This window comes from Stenella coeruleoalba (genome assembly GCF_951394435.1).
Source record: "Stenella coeruleoalba genome assembly, chromosome: 20".
Taxonomy (NCBI): Eukaryota; Metazoa; Chordata; class Mammalia; order Artiodactyla; family Delphinidae; genus Stenella; species Stenella coeruleoalba.
This window is the reverse complement of record NC_137166.1, coordinates 48,409,839-48,435,672: the sequence shown is the minus strand read 5'-3', so window position 1 is coordinate 48,435,672 and position 25,834 is coordinate 48,409,839. Positions and strand designations below refer to the sequence as shown.

At 41.0% G+C, this 25,834-nt stretch overlaps 1 protein-coding gene across 7 annotated transcripts in view; it reads left to right on the top strand.

Moving 5' to 3' along the window:
* The window catches only part of ZNF235 (zinc finger protein 235), a 62,079-nt gene extending 37,460 nt beyond the window's left edge, over positions 1-24,619 (top strand). For all 7 annotated transcript variants that reach the window (XM_079907983.1, XM_079907982.1, XM_079907986.1 and 4 more), the window contains one exon: positions 17,765-24,619. In XM_079907983.1, coding sequence (XP_079764109.1) covers positions 17,765-19,734 — 1,970 coding nt within the window. In that variant the 3' untranslated portion in view covers positions 19,735-24,619. The remainder of the gene's footprint in view (positions 1-17,764) is intronic.
* Positions 24,620-25,834: the final 1,215 nt, after the last annotated feature.

Below are 25,834 nucleotides of genomic sequence, written 5' to 3'. Positions count from 1 at the left end.
AAAATTTGTTTGGAGTATTGTTGATTTACAATGTTGTTAGCTTCAGGTGTACAGCAAAGTGATTCAGTTATACATATACATAGATTCATTCTTTTTCAGATTCTTTACCCATATAGGTTATTAGAGAATACTGAGTAGAGTTCCCTGTGCTATATGGTAGGCCCTTGTTGGTTATCTATTTTATATATAGTAGTATGTGTGTGTTAATCCCAAGCTCCTACTTTATCCCTCTTATCCCCCACGTTTCCCCTTTGGTAACCATAGATTTGTTGGATTTTAATTTATTTTATTTATTTATTTTTGGCTGCATTGGGTCTTCGTTGCTGCGCGCAGGCTTTCTCTAGTTGTGGCGAGCAGTGGCTACTCTTCGTTGCGGTGCGTGGGCTTCCCAGTGCAGTGGCTTCTCTTGTTGTGGAGCACGGGCTCTAGGCACACGGGCTTCAGTAGTTGTGCCCTACAGGCTATGCTGCTCTGTGGCATGTGGGATCTTCCTGGACCAGGGCTGGAACCCGTGTCTCCTGCATTGGCAGGCAGGTTCTTAACCACTGCACACCAGGGAAGTCCCCCATTTTTCTTTGTCAGGATTGCTTTGGCTATTCAGGGTCTTTTGTGTCTGTTCTAGTTCTCTGAAAAATGCCATTGGTAACTTGATAGGGATTGCATTGAATCTGTGGATTGCCTTGGGTAGTACAGTCATTTTGACAATATTGATTCTTCCAATCCAAGAACATGGTATATCTTTCCACCTGTTTGTGTCATCTTTGATTTCTTTCATTAGTGCCTTAAGTACAGTTTTCAGAGTACAGGTCCTTTGCCTCCTTAGGTAGGTTTATTCCTTGGTATTTTATTCTTTTTGATGTGATGGTAAATTGGATTATTTCCTTAATTTCTTTTTCTGATCTTTCATTGTTAATATATAGGAATGCAAGAGATTTCTGTGTATTAGTTTTGTATCCTGCAACTTTACCGAATTCAGTGATGCACTCTAGTAGTTTTCTGGTAGCATCTTTAGGGTTTTCTATGTATAGTATCAAAAGAGTCATCTTCTTAAGCAAGGTGGCCTCCTCAATGAACTTCTGTACCTGAGTTTCAGCTTCCTCAGAAGTGTTAACCCAGGTGCAACAGGTGATGTTGGCCACAGCACAGGCACCTCCTCCTTCAGCTAAAAGATAATCAGGGGCTGTCATCAGGAGTGGCCTTGGCCAGAGGGTCCACATATTTCTGCTGGGCAGCTAACGTCTTAGCAGTGAAATCTACAGTCTCTTCAAGAGTCTCTTCTGGAGTTAAGGAGTGGTTTCTGATGACAGTCTCATTCATATCTGCTCCTAATCGGGGAAGTAGGGCCCTGCCAAAGGAAGCAAACCCCGAATCATGAAAAGCCTCCTGGTAGGCCCTTGCTAGAACAGGTAGGGGCACGGTTTGATAACCAAGAGGCATTGCCCAGCTGTGCACCAGCCATCTAGGCATCCGTAGGCCCAAGGAGAAACATAACCACCACAGACAAAGATAAGTCTTGTCAGGGCACAAACTACTTCCATGAAGGTGGCACTGTTAATGGATTCATTTGTAAGAATTGTTGCCTGTGCCTATTCAAGCCAGGGGTCAGTTAACTTGTATTTCAGGCTGGGAGAAAAATCTATTCTAAATTCCAGAGGTTAAGCCCCTTAGCAGTGGCCTGGGGGATGCAGATGAGGGCATAATCTCTGCAGGCCAATGCCAGAGTAAAGGAAAGAAGGGGTTTCACGGTTAGGTAAAGTCTGGATCTGGCTTCTTGGGCAGAAGCAGTCGACCTTGGTGTCAGCTACTTCTCGCCCGTCACCTTGATTTGGAGGTCCCCAGCATCTGTATAGGACCTGGTGTCAGGTGGGGTGTCTTTTTAGCCGTGGGATGTACATCCAGGGTTCAGTACCTTCTAGTTTCCCTGCAGTGTCAGTGGGCAGGAGCACTTGGTGAGGTCCCTTCGGACGGAGCTCGGGGGCTGCCTTCCTCCTGATTCCAAATCAGAAGGGTAGGAGAAAATTGCAAGTGTTAGTTTGGTGAGTCAGAGCCAGATATTTGAGGAAACTAGAAAACATTCAGGATCCAGTCCAGTTTACAGATAACATTACCTCCAAGACAATTAGCAGGACTAGAATCTAATATCTACAAAGGTGGAAACATAATTTTTTTCTCTACAATTACTCCACCTCCTTTTTTTTTTTTAAAAAAAACACAAAGGTTTGTGTTAAATTTGGCCTGATTATTTAAAAACTCTGTTTTAAGACTGGTTTCCTGGAACTGTGTATGCAAGGTACCAGTTCGATTTTTCCAAGCAGTTCCTTGAAGCTCTGTGGGCATATATGAGTCTACGCGTATCTCAAATATGACATTTCAGTCATAACCTTGGTAATACAGCCAGTGTTTTTCAATTGTGTCCTGTCACAGGGAGAGCAGATTCTTACTGAACTTATGTGAACAAATATACTATCAGGAAAATAAGGGTACTCACTGAGACTTTCTGAATTCTGGAAGGATCAGGTAAGGAGAAAAAGTAGATGTTTCATCTTTGCTCACAAAGGTATAATTTACCAGATTTCTGTAAGTCATATATAACTTAAGAGATCAAGGTCTCCTTAAAATGGGAAAACGAAAATATCAGAGCATCCTCCCCAGTTCATGTCGTCCCACATAATTAACACTCGTTTTGCTTGAATCTGGTTTTTTCCATTAGTTCTCTTGACCTTGCCTGATGATTGAAGCCAGTAGGGCAGTGATCATTCCAAGAAGTTTACAAGGTTTCTGTGTGATATACCCAGTGAAGCGGGTACCTAGATCACTGGAGATTGTGGAAGGTGTACCCCAGGCAGGAAACACCTTCTTTAATAGTGTCTTTGCCACGATGAGGGCATTGGTCTTGCAGCAGGGAAAGGCTTTACTATCTGGAAAACATCCAGACTGATGACGCATAGTGAGTGGCACTTGAATGAAGTCCAGCTGCAAAGTATTCAGAGGGTCCAGAAAGAGGACGCCTCCAGGGACAAAGATAGTTTTTCTTTTTTAATTTTTAAAATTGAGATATAATTAACATATAACATTAATTTCAGATGTCCAACATAATGAATCAACATTTGTGTATGTCTCAAAACTATCACCACGATGAGTCTAGTTAACATCCGTCACCACACAGTTATAATTTTTTTTCTTGTGATGATAACTTTTAAAATCTACTCTTAGCAGCTTTCATATATGCAATACAGTATTATTAACCATAGTCGCCAGGCTGTACAGAGAGTTTTGACTTAAAAAAAAGGTTTTTTTAAATGCACTGTGGTGGGTGAAGGAATGCAAACACCAAAAAATGGGGCTTGCCAGGGAGCTGGGAAGAACCAAGTGGCCATATATATCTTGGTTTTCCCAGAGCCATTGTTTACCTGTCTCAGTTTATCTGACACAGGAGCAGACTGTTGCCAGGTGACAAGGACATCGGCGTGGCAAAAGTTTGGCATTGAGGGGTCTTTCTTTGCAGAAGCAGAATGGACTTCATCCACATGCCCCACAATCTATAGATTCTACTGCTGCTACCTTTGCCTGAGAAGCGAGGGCAGTTCCCTGATGCTAGGGTTCAGTCCTTTTGGTGTGAGCCTCAATTTAGGTGACAGACATTTTATAGCAGGAGATATCACACAATTTCTGAAACACTTGTAACATGTACCAGCAGCCCTCAGGAACGGCAAGAAAGACTGAACTCAGAATGGTTCTCCAGGGCGCCGTGCCTGTATTTCTTCTGAATGCGCTCAGAAGTTCCACTTGGGATCTCGTCACTGCCACCAATCCGATAAAAAACAAAATTCAACTGAGTAAATTTGAAGATCTGGTTGGCCTTAATCATAGGTTCAGCATCCCAGGGCTCATCATGAATAAGAAGACACCCATTTCACCCTTAGGGCTCTGAAGCCATTTCAGGAACAGAGGATAAAAGACTAAATATTAGAACAAAAGATGCTCTGATTGCTCTTATCTCTCAGGAAATTCCAAGGGTTTTGGGAGCTGTGAGCCAGGAACCATGGGAGAAGATGAAACATTTATTATAAATCACAGTGTCACCTTTTATAGCATGTAGCCTATAGGAATTGTATCTCTAATTTTTCAGAAGTGTTCTGTGTTTTGATGCTATATAAATGGAATTAATTCTGTTTTTCAATTATTTGCTTGTCGGAATAGAGTTGATTTTTGTACATCAATTCTTGTAGCCTGCAATCTTCCTATAGTCGCTTGTTCTAGAAGCATTTTTGTACATTCCTAAAGATTTTTCTATATATAGATTTATAACTTCTGTAAATACATTATTTTACTTTCCTTTCCAATCTGTATGCCTCTTGTTTCCTTCTGCCTGAATGCAGGTAGACAGCATTCAGTCTTTCCTCACTGAGCATGGTGTTAACTGGAGGTGATTTTTTAGCGTCCTTAATGGACTGAGTTCCTTTCATTTCTTATTTAATGTGCATTTTTGTCATGTGTGGGTATGGTAATTTGTCAAATGCTTATTCGCATTTTTTCAGAGAATTGTAAGAGTTTCTCCTTTATGCTGTTTTTTTCTGTGTAAATATTTTTATTGATTTGAACCCTCTCCCTTTTTTCCTTGATGAGTTGGGCTAAAGGCTTATGAACTTTGTTTATCTTTTCAAAGAACCAGATTTTAGTTTCATTGATCTTTTGTTTTCTTCGTCTCTATTTCTGGTCTCATCTTCATGATTTCTTTCCTTTTACAAACTTAGGGTTTTGTTTGTTCTTTCTCTAGTTGCTTTAGGTGCAAAGTTGGGTTGTTTGAGATTTTTCTTGTTTCCTGAGGTAAGACTGTATTGCTACAAACTTCCTCGTAGAACTGCTTTTGCTTTGTCCCATAGGTTTTGGATCATTGTGCTTTCACTTTCATTTGTCCCTAGGTTTTTTTTTTTAATTTCTTCTTTGATTTGTTCAGTGATCCATTGGTTGTTTAGTAACGTACTGTTTAGCCTCTATGTGTGTGTGATTTTTATAGGTTTTTTTCTTCTAGTTGATTTCTAATCTCATAGCATTGTTGTCGGAAAAGATACTTGATACGATTTCAGTTTTCTTAAATTTACTGAGACTTGCTTTGTGGCCCAGCATGTGATCTATCCCGGAGAATGTTTCATGTGCACTTGAGAAGAATATGTATTCTGTTGCTTTGGGATGGAATGCCCTATAAATATCAGTTAAGTGCATCTGGTCTAATGGGTCATTTAAGGCCTGTGTTTCCCTATTGATTTTCTGGCTGGATGATCAGTCCATTGATGTAAGTGAGGTGTTAAAGTCCCTCACTATTATTGTGTTACTGTCAATTTCTCCTTTTATGGCTGTTAGCATTTGCCTTATATATTGAGGTGCTTCTATGTGGGGTGCATACATATATTTACAATCGTTATATCTTCTTGGATTGATCCCTTGAATCATTATGTAGTGTCCGTCCTTATCTTTTTTTTTTTTTTTTTTTTTTGCAGTACATGGGCCTCCCACTGCTGCAGCCCCTCCTGTCGCGGAGCACAGGCTCTGGATGCGCAGGCCCAGCAGCCATGGCCCACAGGCCCAGCCACTCCGTGGCACATGGGATCCTCCTGGACCGGGGCATGAACCCGCGTCCCATGCATCAGCAGGTGGACTCCCAAGCACTGCGCCACCAGGGAAGCCCCCTTCCTTATCTCTTGTAACAGTCTTTATTTTAAAGTCTATTTTGGCTGATATGAGCATTGCTGCTCCAGCTTTCTTTTGATTCCCATTTGCATGGAGTATCTTTTTTCATCCCCTCACTTTCAGTCTTCATGTGTCGCTAGATGTGAATTGGGTCTCTTGGAGAAAACATACATTGATATCCAGGTCTTATTTTTGTATCCATTCAGCCAGTCTGTGTGTTTTGGTTGGAGTATTCAATCCATTTAGGTTTGAGGTAATTACTGATACGTATATTCTTACTGCCATGTTGTTAATTCTTTTGGGACCGTTTTCGTAGGTCTTTTTGCTTCCCTTCCTCTTCTGTTCTTTTCTTGTGATTTGATGACTATCTTTTGTGTTGTTTGGATTCCTTTTTCTTTTTTTGTGTATCTATTGTAGATTTTTGGTTTGCAGTTACCATGAGGTTTTTTTTTTTTTTTTTTAACATCTTTATTGGGGTATAATTGCTTTACAATGGTGTGTTACTTTCTGCTTTATAACAAAGTGAATCAGTCATACATAAACATATGTTCCCATATGTCTTCCCTCTTGCGTCTCCCTCCCTCCCACCCTCCCTATCCCACCCCTCCAGGCTGTCACAAAGCACCGAGCCAATATCCCTGTGCCATGCGGCTGCTTCCCACTAGCTATCTACCTTACTACGTTTGTTAGTGTGTATATGTCCATGACTCTCTCTCGCCCTGTCACAGCTCACCCTTCCCCCTCCCCATAACCTCAAGTCCGTTCTCTGGGAAGTCTGCGTCTTTATTCCTGCCGTACCACTAGGTTCTTCATGACATTTTTTTTTCCTTAAATTCCATATATATGTGTTAGCATATGGTATTTGTCTTTTTCTTTCTGACTTACTTCACTCTGTATGACACACTCTAGGTCTATCCACCTCATTACAAATAGCTCAATTTCGTTTCTTTTTATGGCTGAGTAATATTCCATTGTATATATGTGCCACATCTTCTTTATCCATTCATCCGATGATGGGCACTTAGGTTGTTTCCATCTCCGGGCTATTGTAAATAGAGCTGCAATGAACATTTTGGTACATGACTCTTTTTGAATTTTGGTTTTCTCAGGGTATATGCCCAGTAGTGGGATTGCTGGGTCATATGGTAGTTCTATTTGTAGTTTTTTAAGGAACCTCCATACTGTTCTCCATAGTGGCTGAACCAATTCACATTCCCACCAGCAGTGCAAGAGTGTTCCCTTTTCTCCACACCCTCTCCAGCATTTATTGTTTCTAGATTTTTTGATGATGGCCATTCTGACTGGTGTGAGATGATATCTCATTGTAGTTTTGATTTGCATTTCTCTAATGATTAATGATGTTGAGCATTCTTTCATGTGTTTGTTGGCAGTCTGTATATCTTCTTTGGAGAAATGTCTATTTAGGTCTTCTGCCCATTTTTGGATTGGGTTGTTTGTTTTTTTGTTATTGAGCTGCATGAGCTGCGTGTAAATTTTGGAGATTAATCCTTTGTCAGTTGCTTCATTTGCAAATATTTTCTCCCATTCTGAGGGTTGTCTTTTGGTCTTGTTTATGGTTTCCTTTGCTGTGCAAAAGCTTTGAAGTTTCATTAGGTCCCATTTGTTTATTTTTGTTTTTATTTCCATTACTCTAGGAGGTGGGTCAGAAAGGATCTTGCTGTGATTTATGTCATAGAGTGTTCTGCCTATGTTTTCCTCTAAGAGTTTGATAGTTTCTGGCCTTACATTTAGGTCTTTAATCCATTTTGAGCTTATTTTTGTGTATGGTGTTAGGGAGTGATCTAATCTCATACTTTTAAAAGTACCTGTCCAGTTGTCCCAGCACCACTTATTGAAGAGGCTGTGCTTTCTCCACTGTACATTCCTGCCACCTTTATCAAAGATAAGGTGTCCATATGTGCGTGGGTTTATCTCTGGGCTTTCTATCCTGTTCCATTGATCTATCTTTCTGTTTTTGTGCCAGTACCATACCGCCTTGATAACTGTAGCTTTGTAGTATAGTCTGAAGTCAGGGAGCCTGATTCCTCCAGTTCCTTTTTTCGTTCTCAAGATTGCTTTGGCTATTCGGGGTCTTTTGTGTTTCCATACAAATTGCAAAATTTTTTGTTCTAGTTCTGTGAAAAATGCCAGTGGTAGTTTGATAGGGATTGCATTGCATCTATAGATTGCTTTGGGTAGTAGAGTCATTTTCACAATGTTGATTCTTCCAATCCAAGAACATGGTATATCTCTCCATCTATTTGTATCATCTTTAATTTCTTTCATCAGTGTCTTATAATTTTCTGCATACAGGCCTTTTGTCTCCTTAGGTAGATTTATTCCTAGATATTTTATTCTTTTTGTTGCAGTGGTAAATGGGAGTGTTTTCTTGATTTCACTTTCAGATTTTTCATCATTAGTATATAGGAATGCCAGAGATTTCTGTGCATTAATTTTGTATCCTACCACTTTACCAAATTCATTGATTAGCTCTAGTAGTTTTCTGGTAGCATCTTTAGGATTCTCTATATATAGGATCATGTCATCTGCAAACAGTGACAGCTTTACTTCTTCTCTTCTGATTTGGATTCTTTTTATTTCCTTTTCTTCTCTGATTGCTGTGGCTAAAACTTCCAAAACTATGTTGAATAAGAGTGGTGAGAGTGGGCAACCTTGTCTTGTTCCTGATCTTAGTGGAAATGCTTTCAGTTTTTCACCATTGAGGATGATGTTGGCTGTGGGCTTGTCATATATGGCCTTTATTATGTTGAGGAAAGTTCCCTCTATGCCTACTTTCTGCAGGGTTTTTATCATAAATGGGTGTTGAATTTTGTCAAAAGCTTTCTCTGCATCTATTGAGATGATCATATGATTTTTCTCCTTCAATTTGTTAATATGGTTTATCACACTGATTGATTTGCGTATATTGAAGAATCCTTGCATTCCTGGAAGAAACCCCACTTGATCATGGTGTATGATCCTTTTAATGTGCTGTTGGATTCTGTTTGCTAATATTTTGTTGAGGATTTTTGCATCTATGTTCATCAGTGATATTGGCCTGTAGTTTTCTTTCTTTGTGACATCCTTGTCTGGTTTTGGTATCAAGGTGATGGTGGCCTCGTAGAAGGACTTTGGGAGTGTTTCTCCCTTTGCTATATTTTGGAAGAGTTTGAGAAGGATAGGTGTTAGCTCTTCTCTAAATGTTTGATAGAATTCGCCTGTGAAGCCATCTGGTCCTGGTCTTTTGTTTGTTGGAAGATTTTTAATCACAGTTTCAATTTCAGTGCTTGTGATTGGTCTGTTCATATTTTCTATTTCTTCCTGATTCAGTCTTGGCAGTTTGTGCATTTCTAAGAATTTGTCCATTTCTTCCAGATTGTCCATTTTATTGGCATAGAGTTGCTTGTAGTAATCTCTCATGATCTTTTTTATTTCTGCAGTGTCAGTTGTTACCTCTCCTTTTTCATTTCTAATTCTATTGATTTGAGTCTTCTCCCTTTTTTTCTTGATGAGTCTGGCTAGTGGTTTATCTATTTTGTTTATCTTCTCAAAGAACCAGCTTTTAGTTTTATTGATCTTTGCTATTGTTTCCTTCATTTCTTTTTCATTTATTTCTGATCTGATTTTTATGATTTCTTTCCTTCTGCTAGCTTTGGGGTTTTTTTGTTCTTCTTTCTCTAATTGCTTGAGGTGCAAGGTTAGGTTGTTTATTCGAGATGATTCCTGCTTCTTAAGGTGGGCTTGTATTACTATAAACTTCCCCCTTAGAACTGCTTTTGCTGCATCCCATAGGTTTTGAGTCGTTGTGTCTCCATTGGCATTCGTTTCTAGGTATTTTTTTATTTCCTCTTTGATTTCTTCAGTGATCACTTCATTATTAAGTAGTGTATTGTTTAGCCTCCATGTGTTTGTATTTTTTACAGATCTTTTCCTGTAATTGATATCTAGTCTCATGGCATTGTGGTCGGAAAAGGTACTTGATACAATTTCAGTTTTCTTAAATTTACCAAGGCTTGATTTGTGACCCAAGATATGATCTATCCTGGAGAATGTTCCATGAGCACTTGAGAAAAATGTGTATTCTGTTGTTTTTGGATGGAGTGTCCTATAAATATCAATTAAGTCCATCTTGTTTAATGTATCATTTAAAGCTTGTGTTTCCTTATTTATTTTCATTTTGGATGATCTGTCCTTTGGTGAAAGTGGGGTGTTGAAGTCCCCTACTATGAATGTGTTACTGTCGATTTCCCCTTTTATGGCTGTTAGTATTTGCCTTATGTATTGAGGTGCTCCTATGTTGGGTGCATAAATATTTACAATTGTTATATCTTCTTCTTGGATCGATCCCTTAATCATTATGTAGTGTCCTTCTTTGTCTCTTTTAATAGTCCTTATTTTAAAGTCTATTTTGTCTGATATGAGAATTGCTACTCCTGCTTTCTTTTGGTTTCCATTTGCATGGAATATCTTTTTCCATCCCCTTACTTTCAGTCTGTATGTGTCTCTAGGTCTGAAGTGGGTCTCTTGTAGACAGCATATATAAGGGTCTTGTTTTTGTATCCATTCAGCCAATCTTTGTCTTTTGGTGGGAGCATTTAGTCCATTTACATTTAAGGTAATTATTGATATGTATGTTCCTATTCCCATTTTCTAAATTGTTTTGGGTTCGTTATTATAGGTCTTTTCCTTCTCTTGTGTTTCTTGCCTAGAGAAGATCCTTTAGCATTTGTTGTAAAGCTGGTTTGGTGGTGCTGAACTCTCTCAGCTTTTGCTTGTCTGTAAAGGTTTTAATTTCTCCATCAAATCTGAATGAGATCCTTGCTGGGTAGAGTAGTCTTGGCTGCAGGTTTTTCTCCTTCATCACTTTCAGTATGTCCTGCCACTCCCTTCTGGCTTGTAGGGTTTCTGCTGAGAGATCAGCTATTAACCTTATGGAGATTCCCTTATGTGTTATTTGTTGTTTTTCCCTTGCTGCTTTTAATATGCTTTCTTTGTATTTAATTTTTTACAGTTTGATTAATATGTGTCTTGGCATATTTCTCCTTGTATTTATCCTGTATGGGACTCTCTGTGCTTCCTGGACTTGATTAACTATTTCCTTTCCCATATTAGGGAAGTTTTCAACTATAATCTCTTCAAATATTTTCTCAGTCCCTTTCTTTTTCTCTTCTTCTTCTGGAACCCATATAATTCGAATGTTGGTGTGTTTAATGTTGTCCCAGAGGTCTCTGAGACTGTCCTCAGTTCTTTTCATTCTTTATTCTGCTCTGCAGTAGTTATTTCCACTATTTTATCTTCCAGGTCACTTATCCGTTCTTATGCCTCAGTTATTCTGCTATTGATCCCATCTAGAGTACTTTTAATTTCATTTATTGTGTTGTTCATCGTTGCTTGTTTCATCTTTACTTCTTCTAGGTCCTTGTTAAATGTTTCTTGCATTTTGTCCATTCTATTTCCAAGATTTCAGATCATCCTTACTATCATTATTCTGAATTCTTTTTCAGGTAGACTGCCTATTTCCTCTTCATTTGTTGGGTCTGGTGCATTTTAATTTGCTCCTTTATCTGCTCTGTGTTTTTCTGTCTTCTCATTTTGCTTATCTTACTGTGTTTGGGGTCTCCTTTTTGCAGACTGCAGGTTCGTAGTTCCCGTTGTTTTTGATGTCTGTCTCCAGTGGCTAAGGTTGGTTCAGTGGGTTGTGTAGGCTTCCTGGTGGAGGGGACTAGTGCCAGTGTTTTGGTGGATGAGGCTGGATCTTGTCTCTCTAGTGGGCAGGTTCACGTCTGGTGGTGTGTTTTGGGGTGTCTGTGGCCTTATTATGATTTTAGGCAGCCTCTCTGCTAATGGGTGGGGTTGTGTTCCTGTGTTGCTAGTTGTTTGGCATAGATTGTCTAGCACTGTGGCTTGCTGATCGTTGAGTGAAGCTGGGTGCTGGTGTTAAGATGGAGGTCTCTGGGAGATTTTCGCTGTTTGATATTATGTGGAGCTGGGAGGTCTCTTGTTGACCAGTGTCCTGAAGTTGGCTCTCCTACATCAGAGGCAGAGCCCTGACTCCTGGCTGGAGCAGCAAGAGCCTTTCATCCACACGGCTCAGAATAAAAGGGAGAAAAAGTAGAGGGAATTAGTAGAAGTATGAGGAAAGAAAGAAAGAAGGAAAGAAAGGGAGGGAGGAAGGAAGGAAGGAGGGAAAGAAGGAAAAAAGAAAGAAAGAAGATACAGTAAAAATAAAAGTATAATAAAATTATTGAATTAAAAAATTCTTATTTAGAAAAAAAAAAGGGACAGATAGAACCTTAGGACAAATGTTGGAAGCAAAGCTATACAGACAGAATCTTACACAGAAGCATACACATACACCCTCACTAAAAGAGGTAAAGGGGGAAAAATTATAAATCTTGCTGTCAGAGACCACCTCCTCAATTTCGGATGATTCGTTGTCTAAAGGAGGGAAGGAAGGAAGGAAAGAAAGAACGAAGGTAAAGTATAATAACGTTATTAAAATTAAAATTGATTATTAAGAAAAAAATTTTTTAAAAAAACCATGGACGGATAGAACCCTAGGACAAATGGTGGAAGCAAGACTATACAGACAAGATCTCACACAAAAACATACACATACACATTCACAGAAAGAGGAAAAGGGAAAAAAATCATAGATCTTGCTCCTAAAGTCCACCTCCTGTATATCAAGTTGATTGTGGAGCTTTAATCCGCTGCTTCTGAGGCTGCTGGGAGAGATTTCCCTTTCTCTTCTTTGTGCTCACAGGGGCTCAGCTTTGGATTTGGCCCTGCCTCTGCGTGTAGGTCGCTGGAGGGCATCTGTTTTTTGCTCAGACAGGACGGGGTTAAAGGAGCCGCTGATTCGGGGGCTCTGGCGCACTCAGGCCGGCGGGGAGGGAGGGGCACGGAGTGCGGGGCAGGCCTGCGGCGGCAAAGTCTAGCGTGACGTTGCACCAGCCTGAGGCCCGCCGTGCGTTCTCCCTGGGAAGTTGTCCCTGGATCCCGGGAACCTGGCAGTGGCGGGCTGCACAGGCTCCGCGGAAGAGGGGTGTGGAGAGTGACCTGTGCTCGCACACAGGCCCCTTGGTGGCGGCGGCAGCAGCAGCCTTAGCGTCTCCCGCCCCTCTCTGGGGTCCGCGCTTTTAGCCGCGGCTCGCGCCCGTCTCTGGAGTTCCTTTAAGCAGTGCTCTTAAACCCCTCTCCTCACGCACCAGGAAACAAAGAGGGAAGAAAAAGTCTCTTGCGTCTTCAGCAGGTGCAGACTTTTCCCCGGACTCCCTCCCGGCTAGCTGTGGTTCACTAACCCCTTCAGGCTATGTTCAAGCCGCCAACCCCAGTCCTCTCCCTGCGCTCCGTCCGAAACCAAAACCCGAGCCTCAGAGCCTCAGCTCGCAGCCCCGCCCGCCCCGGCGGGTGAGCAGACAAACCTCTCGGGCTGGTGAGTGCCGGTCGGCACCGATCCTCTGTGCGGGAATCTCCCCGCTTTGCCCTCCGCACCCGTTGCTGTGCACTCCTCCGCGGCTTCGAAGCTCCCCCCTCCGCCTCCCGCAGTCTCCGCTCGCGAAGGGGCTTCCTAGTGTGTGGAAACTTTTCTTCCTTCACAGCTCCCTCCCACTGGTGCAGGTGCCGTCCCTATTCTTTTGTCTCTGTTTTTTCTTTTTTTTTTTTTTTCTTTTGCCCTACCCAGGTACGTGGGGAGTTTCTTGCCGTTTGGGAGGTCTGAGGTCTTCTGCCAGCATTCAGTAGGTGTTCTGTAGGAGTTGTTCCACGTGTAGATGTATTTCTGGTGTATCTGTGGGGAGGAAGGTGATCTCCGCGTCTTACTCTTCCGCCATCTTCAAGGTCCCCCTACCATGAGGTTTTGATAAAACAGTCTTGTATATATACACAGACTGCTATAAGTCGCAGGTCTATTAATTTCAAATGCTTTTCCAATATTCCCCATTTGTACTCTCCTCTTTTCACAATTGCTGGTTTTGATATATTTGTGTGTGGATGATATCCTGCCTTTACTGTGTGTTTGCCTTTACTAGTGAGCTTTTCCATTCGTAGTTTTCTTGTTTCTAGTTGTGGGCTTTTTTTTTTTCACCTAGACAAGTTCCTTTAGCATTTGTTATAAAGCTGGTTTTGTGGTGCTGGATTCTCTTAGCTTTTGCTTGTCTGTAAAGCTTTTGATTTCTCCATCGAATCTGAACAAGAACCTTGCTGGGTAGAGTATTCTTGGTTGTAAGTTTTTTCCTTTCATCACTTTAAATATATCCTGGCACTCCCTTCTGGCCTGCAGAGTTTCTGCTGAAAAATCAACTGATAACCTTATGGGAATTCCCTTGTATGTTATTTATTGCTTTTCCCTTGTTGCTTTTAATATTTTGTCTGTCTTTAATTTTTGTCAGTTTGACTAATATGTGTCTCAGCTTGTTCCTCCTTGTGTTTATCCAGTATGGGACTCTCTGCACTTCCTGGACTTGAGTGTTTCCTTTCCCATTTTAGGGAAGTTTTTGGCTCTTTCTCTTTTTTTAAAAATTTATTTATTTATTTTTGGCTGCATTGGGTCTTTGTTGCTGAGCCTGGGCTTTCTGTAGTTGTGGCGAGCAGCGGCTACTCTTCGTCACGGTGTACAGGCTTCTCATTGCGGTGGCTTGTTGTAGAGCATGGACTCTAGGCACATGGGCTTCAGTAGTTGTGGCATGCAGGCTCAGTAGTTGTGGCACATGGGCTTAGTTGCTCCACGGCATGTGGGCTCTTCCCGGACCAGGACTCTGGTCCCCTACATTGGCAGGCAGATTCTTAACCACTGCACCACCAGGGAAGTCCCTTATCTCTTCAAATATTTTCTCAGGCCCTTTGTCTCTCTCTCCTGCTTCTGGGACTCCTATAATGCAAATGTTGGTGGCATTTAATGTTGTCCCAGAGGTCTCAGACTGTCATTTCTTTTCATTCTTCTTTTTTAATTCCGTTCTGCAGCAGTGATTTCCACCATTCTGTCTTCCAGCTACTTATTGGTTCTTCTGCCTCTATTATTCTGCTGTTGATTCCTGATAGTATATTTTTCATTTCAGTTATTGTTCATCTGTTCTTTAAAATTTCTTGTATCTTCTTGGTCTGTGCCTCCATTCTTTTTCCACGATCTTGGATCATCTTTACTATCATTATTCTGAATTCTTTTTCAGGCAGATTGCCTATCTCCACTTCACTTAGTTGTTCTTCTAGAGTTTTATCTTCTTCCTTCATCTGCAACATATTTCTCTTCCATCTCATTTTGTCTAACTTTGTGTTTATGGTCTCCATTCCACAGGCTGCAGATTGTACTTCTTCTTGCATCTGGTTTCTGCCCCCTGGTGGGTGGGGTTGGTGCAGGGGCTTGTGCAGGCCTTTTTGGTGGACAGGGGAATGTCAAAAAGTGACTGTGAGCTCAGGATGACTTTAGGCAGCCCGTCTGTTGATGGGTGGGGCTGTGTTCCCACCCTGTTGGCTGTTTAGCCTGAGGCATCCCAGCACTGGAGCCTGAAGGCTGTTGGGTGGGGACAGGTCTTGGTGCCAAAATGGTGACCTCCAGGAGAGCTCACGCTGAGGACTATTCCCTGGGGGCTCCCCCACCAGTGTCCTTGCCCCTGCGGTGGCTCACAGCTGACTCCTGCCTCCCCAAGAGACCCTCCAAGACCCACAGGTAGGTCTCGCCCAGGCTCCTGTGGAGTCACTGCTTTGCCCTGGGTCCCGGTGCACATGCTACCTTGTGTGCGCCCTCCAGGAGTCGAGTCTCTGTTTCCCCCAGTCCTGTGGAGCTCCTGAAATCAAGCCCCACTGGCCTTCAAAGCCCAATGCTCTGGGGGCTCTTCCTCTTGATGCCAGACCCCCAGCCTGAGGAGCCTGCCATGGGGATCAGAGCTCTCCTGTGGGAGAGCCTCTGTGATGTGATTAGTTTCCAGTTTGTGGGTCACCCAGTCGGCAGGTATGGATTTGGCTGTGTCACAGAAGTGCCCCTCCTACCGTCTTGTTATGGCTTCTTCTTTGCCTCTGGATGTAGAATATCTTTTTTGATAGGTTCCAGTCTTTTTTGTTAATGGCTGTTGAGAAGTAATTGATTTTGGTGTTTTCATGAGAGGAGGTGAGCTCAAGTCCTTCTACTCTGCCATCTTGTCCTCCTGCTTTATGCTATTAAAGGAGCATGAAGCACTGATGATTTCACGTGTTAAAACCACCTCGCATTCCTAGGATTCAACCCACTTATTAATAGTACCCTTTTATTGTGTATTATAAAAAACAAGATTTTCTCTTTGTTTAGGATTTTTGCACTTACATTATGTAGGAATTTTGATCTGTAATTTTCTTTGTACTTAATGTCTTCGTCTATCTTGATATCAAGGTAATACAGGCCTTATTATACACAATACCTCAGAAAGTATACTCTCCTTTTCAGCCTTCTGCAAGGGTTTGTGTAAGACTGGTATTATTCCTTTCCTACGTGCTAAGTGGAATTCACCAGTGAAGTTGTCTGGTCCTTTTGTGAGAATGTTATTTATGACTTCAGTTCATGAACTACTTACATATTTTGCTTTTCTTGTAACAGATTTGTATGTTTCAGGGAATTGGTATATTTTATCTAAGTTGTTGAATATATCCCCTTATTCTAATGCCTTTTATGATCTTTAGTAATATCCCATCTTTTATGCCTGATGTTGGTAGTTTTTGTCTTTTTTTTTTTAACATCTTTATTGGTGTATAATTGCTTTACAATGGTGTGTTTTGTCTTTTCTATTTTTTTCCTTGATTCAGTTTGTTTTCCTTGATTTTTTTCCCCCTTGTTTAATTGCTTTTCACTATTTCCTTTCATTTCCTCTTCTTTTTATGGCTTCTTAAATTGGAACCTTAGGTTATTGACTTTAGGCCTTTCTTGCTTTCTATATGAATATTTAAAGGTATAAATAATCTGAGTGCTGTTTAACTGCATGCCAGAAATTGAGATACTATTTTCTTTCATTATTATTTCAAAATATTTTCTAGTTTCCATGTGATTTCTTATAGGCCTTTTCTGCGTGTTGGTTTTGATTTTAATTCTGCTATGGTCTTTAAAAATCTTTCAAAATTTGTTTTATAGCCCTGGGTATGGTTTATCTTGATGGATGTTTTATACGTACTTGGAAAAAAAATGTATGTACTGCAGTTAGGTGCAGTGACCTGTAAGTTTCGTTTTGGTTATAGTGGTTCAGATCTTGTATGGCTTTGCTGATTTTTTTTAATGGTCTAATAAGTGTGTAAAAAATCTTCAAGTCTGTAGATTTGTCCATTTCTCATTTTAGTTCCCTCTTTTTGTTTCATTTATTTTGGAGCCTTTATTAGATACATATACATTTGTAATTGTTACATCTGCTGATCCTTGTCATAAAATGTCTTTGTATCTAAGAGTGCTCTATTTTGTAAAGTCTTTTTGTCTGTTTAGCCATTCCAGCTTTCTTAGGCTTTGCATGATATTTGTATGATACGTCTTTTCCTACCCTTTTTCTTTTGCTTACTTGTATTTAAAACATATCCCTTGTTGACAGCATGTAGTTGAACCTTGCTTTTTATATTCTCTCCAATCTCTGCCTTTTGATTTTAGGGGAGTGCACTTCCACATGATATACTTACTGAAACCGGGTATATTTGCAATTGCTTTTGTTGGGGGAGGTCTCATGTATTTTGTTCATCTCTTTGTCCTTTTCTGTGTTCTTTCGGGTAGATCAAATATGTTTTGGTATTACACTTCCATGCCTCTGGCTGGCTTTTAGCTGCTGCTTTTCAGTCCAGGCCTTTGGTCTTTCCCGTGTCTGTATCCTTAAGAGATCTGCCAGGGATATGGGCAACCTCACTCTGGACTGATCCCAAATATCCTACCTTTTCAAATTTGGCTTTTTCTTGATTGGACGTTCTCTTGGTTGCTGTAGACCTTTGTTTTTCAGAATTCCTATGAAGTCATTTTCACTACTCTCTACTTGTTTATAATGTTTTCGTGGCAGGAGCAGAGGCTTGGAGCTTCCTAGCCCACCATCTTGCTGCCGTCACTCTCTCCGTCCTTAATTCCTTACTGTTTTCCTTTCAGGAGCCAGGAATCACAATGAGGTGGAGACTCTTCATGAAACAGGAGTCAGACTCCTTTCATTGGGAGAGCTTTCGTGCTGGTACATCAAGAAACACGTTGTGAGCAAATTAACCAGAAGTCAGGACTCCGTGATAAGTATTCACGGAAAGAATTCTCAGTCCCCCAAACAACATAACTCCCCTGCAGGAGTGTCCATTCAGGCTTCTGTGGAAGACAGCTGTTTAATGACTCTTCTAGAAGATCATTCTAATGTTATTGAAAATCAAGAATTTCCAACTGGGAGAGCTCAGAATTCCTGGAATAAACTCTATCTGAATGGGACTCAGAATTATCAGAGAAGTTGTAAGCTGACTCCAGTGAAAAACAAGTTCTGTATATTTGTTCCATGTGCTAATATTTTCAGTTGTATCTCTCCTCACCTCGATGATGACACGGTGTACAAAAGAGAGAAAGCTCACGGCAACAGAGAGTGTGGTAGAGATCTCTTAAAGGCATCACCTCTGGCCCCGTGCAGTATCATTCAAACTGGACCGAAAACCTACCAGTGTAACGAACGTGAGAAAGGATTCCGTGACCACACCAGCCTTGAACTTCATCAGCAGGTACACTTGGGCAGGAAGTCCCCTACATACAGGATACATGAGAAGGGCAGTGGTTACAGCTCAGCTAGTCCCATTCAACAGAGTGTCCTCCCAGGGAAGAAACGCTATTGGTGTCACGAGTGCGGGAAGGGCTTCAGTCAGAGCTCAAACCTGCAGACTCACCAGAGAGTCCACACAGGGGAGAAGCCCTATTCATGCCACGAGTGCGGGAAGAGCTTTAATCAGACCTCACACCTGTACGCCCACCTGCCCATTCACACCGGAGAGAAGCCCTACAGATGCGAGAGCTGCGGGAAGGGCTTCAGTCGTAGCACAGACCTCAACATCCACTGCAGAGTCCACACGGGAGAGAAACCATATAAGTGTGAGGTGTGCGGGAAGGGCTTCACCCAGAGGTCCCACCTTCAGGCCCACGAAAGAATCCACACTGGAGAGAAACCATACAAGTGTGCAGATTGTGGGAAACGCTTCAGCTGTAGCTCAAATCTTCACACGCACCAGCGCGTCCACACTGAGGAGAAACCCTACCGATGTGAGGAGTGCGGCAAGTGCTTCAGCCTGAGCTTCAACCTTCACAGTCACCAGCGCGTCCACACGGGAGAGAAACCCTACAAATGTGAGGAGTGCGGGAAGGGTTTTAGTTCGGCCTCAAGCTTCCAGAGCCACCAGAGGGTTCACACGGGAGAGAAGCCGTTTCGATGCAGTGTGTGTGGGAAGGGCTTCAGCCAGAGTTCCTATTTCCAAGCCCATCAGAGAGTCCACACTGGAGAAAAGCCCTACAAGTGTGAGGTGTGTGGGAAGCGCTTCAATTGGAGCCTGAATCTTCACAACCATCAGAGGGTCCACACGGGAGAGAAACCCTATAAGTGCGAGGAGTGCGGGAAGGGCTTCAGTCAGGCCTCGAACCTTCAAGCTCATCAGAGTGTCCACACGGGGGAAAAGCCCTTCAAATGTGATGCGTGTCAGAAGCGATTCAGTCAGGCCTCCCATCTTCAAGCCCATCAGAGAGTCCACACGGGAGAGAAGCCATATAAATGTGATACATGTGGTAAGGCCTTCAGCCAGAGGTCGAATCTCCAAGTCCATCAGATAATTCACACTGGAGAGAAACCATTCAAATGCGAGGAGTGTGGGAAAGAGTTCAGCTGGAGCGCCGGGCTCAGTGCTCATCAGAGGGTCCACACGGGAGAGAAACCCTATACGTGTCAGCAGTGCGGTAAGGGCTTCAGCCAGGCCTCACATTTCCACACCCATCAGAGGGTCCACACCGGAGAGAGGCCTTACATATGTGATATATGTTGCAAGGGCTTCAGCCAGAGGTCACATCTTGTTTACCATCAGAGGGTCCACACTGGAGGGAACCTGTAGAATTGGAAGGTGAGGCATGGCCTCCAGCTAATCCACGTCTTCATCTCTATTGGAAAGTCTGTGCTCGTAGTTGTGGGAAGTTCCTGCAGAACTTGGAAACATCAAGGAATCTTCATGGGAAAGAAGTTCTGTAAAATGCTGTGTTTTTAAAGATCCAGTTGGGAGGTGAACTCTTTATACTAACATCAGGTTTCACAGAGGAAGGAAAACGTATTCTATGAATATGGTCAGTGGTTATACCAGAGCTCTGAATGCCCCGATTCTCAAGATGTGACACAAGAGAAGAATCATTGGCATCTACCGTACATGAAGGTTATGGGCAGGACTTGAACAAAAGTATAATGATGGACAAACAATAGATGTCAACTGCAGTGTACCCTCCACATAGGGAGGGCTGTTTTTCACCATTCTGTCTCTACTGTGTAGAACTGTGCTTGGTTCCTAATAGGTGCCTGGCAATTACTGAACCAAGGGGAGGAAATCCCTCTAATTAGGACAAATATTTGAAAATTCTGGTTGGCTTCCTATCCTAAATTCATAACATACTCAAGAAGAATCCTGCAAGTCGCCTTAATAAGATTGTACTTCAATTAATATTTCCTGAAATCAGAATCATATAATAGCCATCCACAATAGTTCTGAATGGCTGCCACCCTCCATCCAGCTTCCGTTATATGTACAGAATCACCCATTGTGTGCAGTGTAATATTTAGCATCATTAGTTTGTATTTTATAGACTGAAAGACTTTTTTAATCTAATAACATACTGCAACTTATATGATTGGAAATTTTGAACACTAATTAATTCCTTAGGGTTTTACTGTAACTCTGAAAGTGTTAAAAGTAGTTACTAGTAACAAAAAGTTTCTTAGTAAACTTGAATTGTTAATAATCAGTTTCTTTGCATTATTTCCATTCAGGCTCAGGTCACATTGCCTTTTCTATTCATGGTCCTTCATCCAGACCTCTTTAAGCAGGAGCTTTGGCAGAAACCAAGGATATTAATTTTGTCACATTCCACCCCCATTGTTCCCCCTCTAAAAATGGGGTGGGGTAGACAAAAAACCTCTTGGATTTTGATTGAGATTTCATTAAAGTTATCAGTTTAGATTAACTGTCATATACACAGCATTCTGTGTTCAACACCTATTAGTAGGAGTGAACATTTGCTGGTCAATAGGTATCAAAATAGTCTGCCCTGGCAAATCCTAGCATTAGAGGTTTTGCTTAGGAGATTATAGCAACAGTAAGGAAGATTGTACACAAAGATGTTTATACTGAATTTTTTAAAAAGGAAGTATCAGCAAAATATTTACATAAATATATTCTAATATATAGCCATGAAAAAATATGATATAGATGTATAATGACAGGAAAAAATTCGTCATCCACGAAAAAACTAGGTTAGAGACTTCCTGGTATAATTCAAGTAATAAGGGGATGTGTACCTGAAGATGTGATTATGTGCATAGCACTAATAGGTGGAAAGATATATTTATTTTTTTTGTCTGTGTTGGGTCTTCGTTGCTGTGTGTGGGCTTTCTCTAGTTGTGGTGAGCAGGGGCTACTCTTTGTCGCGGTGCACGGGCTTCTCATTGCAGTGGCTTTTGTTGTTGTGGAGCATGGGCTCTAGGCTCAGTAGTTGCAGCACGCGGGTTCAGTAGTTGTGGCTCTCAGGCTCTAGAGCACAGGCTCAGTAGCTGTGGCACACAGGCTTAGTTGCTCTGCGGCATGGGGATCTTCCCGGACCAGGGATCGAACCCATGTCCCATGCATTGGCAGGCGGATTCTCAATCACTGTGCCGGGAGGGAAGTCCCAGGTGGAAAGATATTAATATACCACCTGGTTTACTCTGGCATAGAGGGTTCGGATGATTTTTCTTTACCTTTTTGAAAAATTATTTACAGTGGCCATTATCCATTTTACCAAAGCAGTAAAACTGGGACAATAAAATAAATGAAAATCCCTTACAGCTAAATCTTAACTGCTTTATCTCATGGCCTGTAAACTTGTGTTACGGATGTACATAAAGCATGTTCACCATTGCATTATTGGTAATAGCACACGTTGCATTCATCGGTTGGATCTGACAAAAATGATTTGTGGCTTAGCCATTCTGTGGAATACTATGCAGAATCAAATGAGAAAAGATAAGTTCATAGTTACCGACATTAGTAGATATCCAGAATATGCTGAGGAAAGTGGGCAGAGACATAGAATTTTTTATGAAATGATATCTAAATTTACTGTGATGATGCCCTCCCTTTAAAAGTAACCAGATCATAGCCATACATACAATAATATCATACATGTATGTCATTTTATATATATATATATATGAGATACCTAAGGGCATTATAGTAATTTTTTTTTTTTTTTTGGCTGCACCTCATGGCTTGCAGGATCTTAGTTCCCTGACCAGGGATGGAACCTGGGCCACTGGCAGTAAAAGTGTGGAGTCCTAACCACTGGACCACCAGGGAATTCCCCATTACAGTAAATTTTTAATTTTTTGAAATGCTTCTATTAGAGTGTTTTAGCTCATTCTAAACACTCAGAAAAGATGTAAGAATAATAGAATTCCTTTATATCCTTTGGGTATCTAATGTGATTACAAGCAGACCTGTTTATCTAGTACCTGAACTGAGAACCCAGACAGCCTTGGCTTGTCTTTACAAATCGGTGTGGCCTCCAGCATGACAACTTCATACTAACTGGACACTATGTGGTGGCTCAAAAGTCTGCCAAGAAAAACCAGCGGAAGTACCATGGCCTTTGCTAATCTAACCTTGGAAGTAACAGTCAGTCTGCCAGTCAGTCTATTGAGACAGTCATAAAAGCCTATCTGGGAGCAAGGGGAGGGGACCTGAACCCTACTTCATGAGAGGAGTGTCAAAGAATTTGCAAACCTATTTTAAGACTGCCATACATTGCTATGATATTTTCTAATCTACAGTTTATTCAGATTCCACAGTTGTCCCAATATATATATTGGTAGCATTTTTTTTTCCTATATCAGGATCTACTCTTAAGGTGTGTCATAACCTGCATTTGATTGTCATGTTTCTTTAGTCTTTAATTCTGGATCAGTTCCACAGCCTTTCTTTGTCTTCCATGAAACTGGTAATTTTGAAGAACACAAGCTAATGTGTAGGGTGTCCCTAAATGGGGGGTTTGACTCATCATGATTAGATTCAGGTTAACTGTGGCATGAGTGTTCCATGAATGATGCATACTTCTCAGTGCATTAGAACAGGAAAGGTGTATTTGTTTCATTGGTGACGGTGGCTTTGATCACTTGGATACACTGATAATTACTAGATTTCTCCACAGTAAAATTGCTGTTTGCCTTTGAAATTAATAACTAATTTGTGGGGAAATCTTGGAGACTGTGTAATAACTGCTTCATCATAACCTTCACCTACTAGTCTTAACATTCGTGGATATTCTTCTGTGAATCAGTTATTACTGTCATGATTGCAAAAGGATGACTTTCTTGCTCCATCATCCCTTCTGTATTTAGCAATTGGCTTTCTACTGTTAGAAGAGCTTTGCCTTCTCCCCCACGTCTCTTTCTCTATCATCAGTATGAACTCTTGTTTTCTGGTACAATAAGGTTGGGTTTATCTTGTATATTGCCTGCTGCGACCACAGATTCTATAGAGCCCTGAATCCTTTGGGGAAACCAAGACCTAGGGGCTGTATGTTCTCCTTGTTACTGGGATAGCAATCCTTCATGTATATGTGTGTGTGTAAAATACTGATAGCTTCCACTTCAAGTAACTATTGCTTTCTGGTCTTTCCCTATTCCATATTTAGGTCTTCAATAGTTGGAAGTAGGCTCCCAGTCATCAATCTGCTTACTCATTTGTTCAGTCCTCCAATATGCAGCAAGTAGCTTTAGAGTTGCTAAATAATGTCACTGCAAAACACACACCTGGCTCTGTTCAGGAATTTTTCTTTTACAGGTCTTTTTAGATCATATGTAGAGATGAAGTACTCTGTTTAAAAGTTACGTCACCTAGTTCTTTTTATCCCCGTTCAACCCAATTATATGATTCATTTGAAATAAAGTTAGATTCTTTTTTATGTTTATAGTCTCTTTCAGGTTCCCATCCCTCCCATCTTTTGATTTACAAAAATTGGGAAGTGGATTAAATTAAGGTGAAACTAGAATTCCCTAATATATTTCATTTGCATTGATTCCTTAGATATTTAAAATATTCTATTTACCTCCTTGGAAATACACAGTAAGTGCTTTTCACTGTTCCACATCCTTCATGAAATTAATCTTTAATGACTGCATTATATTCCTTTGAGTAGATAGACCACAGGAATGGAGAGATTGTAATGCATGATGGAAACTGGGTGGATTTACAAAAGCTGGATGGCTTATAAAAGGATATTTGTTTTATTCTTATATATTTCTTTATATTTGAAATATGCCAGGAATTTTAAATATATAAAATGAAAAGAGAAAGAGCTAGTGAGTATAGACATTTAGGGTCAGAAAATGTACAGCAGAGCTCTGTAGTTGATGTGCTTGCTTTGAGACTTGGACAATTTACTAATATATTTATAAATATTATATTTACTTATGTTAGTATATATTAATAGTATGTACTTATATGTTATTCATACAGTATATTATATATTCCTGCCTGTAAGTGAGGCATTCTTAATAAATATTCTGAAATTTCAATGAAGAAAGTTGCTTCCCCCCTCAAGGACTGTCTTTCAAATGGTCTCCTGTGTTCTCTCTCACACTCCTTGTACCACTAGGCGTGGACATGGGATGCGTGTCTTGTTAATTTCCGCTTCCGAACTATTATCTCCTTCTTCTCCCTAAATTCCAGCCCCCACCCCCCAGCATTAATTTTCATGTCATCAAACTACCCACCATTCCTTTTCCATACAGTCACCTACCAGTCTGTTCATTTCTGTATTTTAAATGTGTTGACCAAGTAAATTCCTACTGTACCAAAACTGCAACACATAAAGTATTAATTCTACACCAAATATTTAAAAAAAATTTTTTTAATTTAAAAACTATCCAAAACCGGCGACTTCCCTGGTGATCCAGTGGTTAAGACTCCGCACTCCCAATGCACGGGGCCCAGGTTTGAACTAGATCCTGCATGCTGCAACTAAGAGCCTGCATACCACAAGTAAAGATCCTGCATACTGCAAGTAAAGGTTCCGCATACAGCACCTAAAAAGATCCTGCATGCCACAACTAAGAAGATCCCATATAGCGCAACGAAGATCCTGCGAGCCACAACTAAAGACCCAGTGAAGCCAAATAAATAAATTTTAAAAATAAAAACACACTATCCAAAAGCATTGGTGAATGATCAAAAGTGGGCAGATCCTGGAGATAGGTCAACGCTTAGAAGAAGGAAATGACAGGGTCAGTTTTCTGCTTTTTATATGGCTTTTATCCTGAGAGCACATCCCAGTCAACTCTGTTTAGGGCAGCTAAAATTTTGGATTGTATCTTGGGCAGTACCATCTGGAAAACCGCAAAAGAGTTCAAGGCCTATACAACTGCTGCTGGAAGATGAGGTGTGTAGGATAGCCTTGGGAAGAAGCAAGCCAGAGAGGGAAAGCCCCAAATTCTGTGTATAAGCATTTCCCCAAAGTCTGGCTGATTCTTTAACTATATAAGGCAGAGGAGACAAAGCTACCAAGCCAATAGAACTGAATTGAAATTTGAGCTGTCACCCACAGGAAAGAAACAATTTTCAGTCTGAATACAGCTAAATTAAGTGAGTAATAAAACTACTTTTTAAAAAAAGAAAATCAGCACCCTTTGGAGGAACATAATGGAATCCAGTTTCCTCAGTATATTAATGACAATGTCCAGGATATAATCCAAAGTTACTAGACAGATGAAAGAAACAGGAAAACATGACCCATTCTCAAGAGACAAGAGATCAATGGACATCTAGCCCTGAGATGATTCAGATGTTGCAATTAGCTAATTTTTTTTTTTAATTTTTGGCTGTGTTGGGTCTTCATTGCTGTGCACAGGCTTTCTGTGGTTGCAGCGAGTGGGGGCTACTCTTCGTTGCAGTGCACAGGCTTCTCATTGCAGTG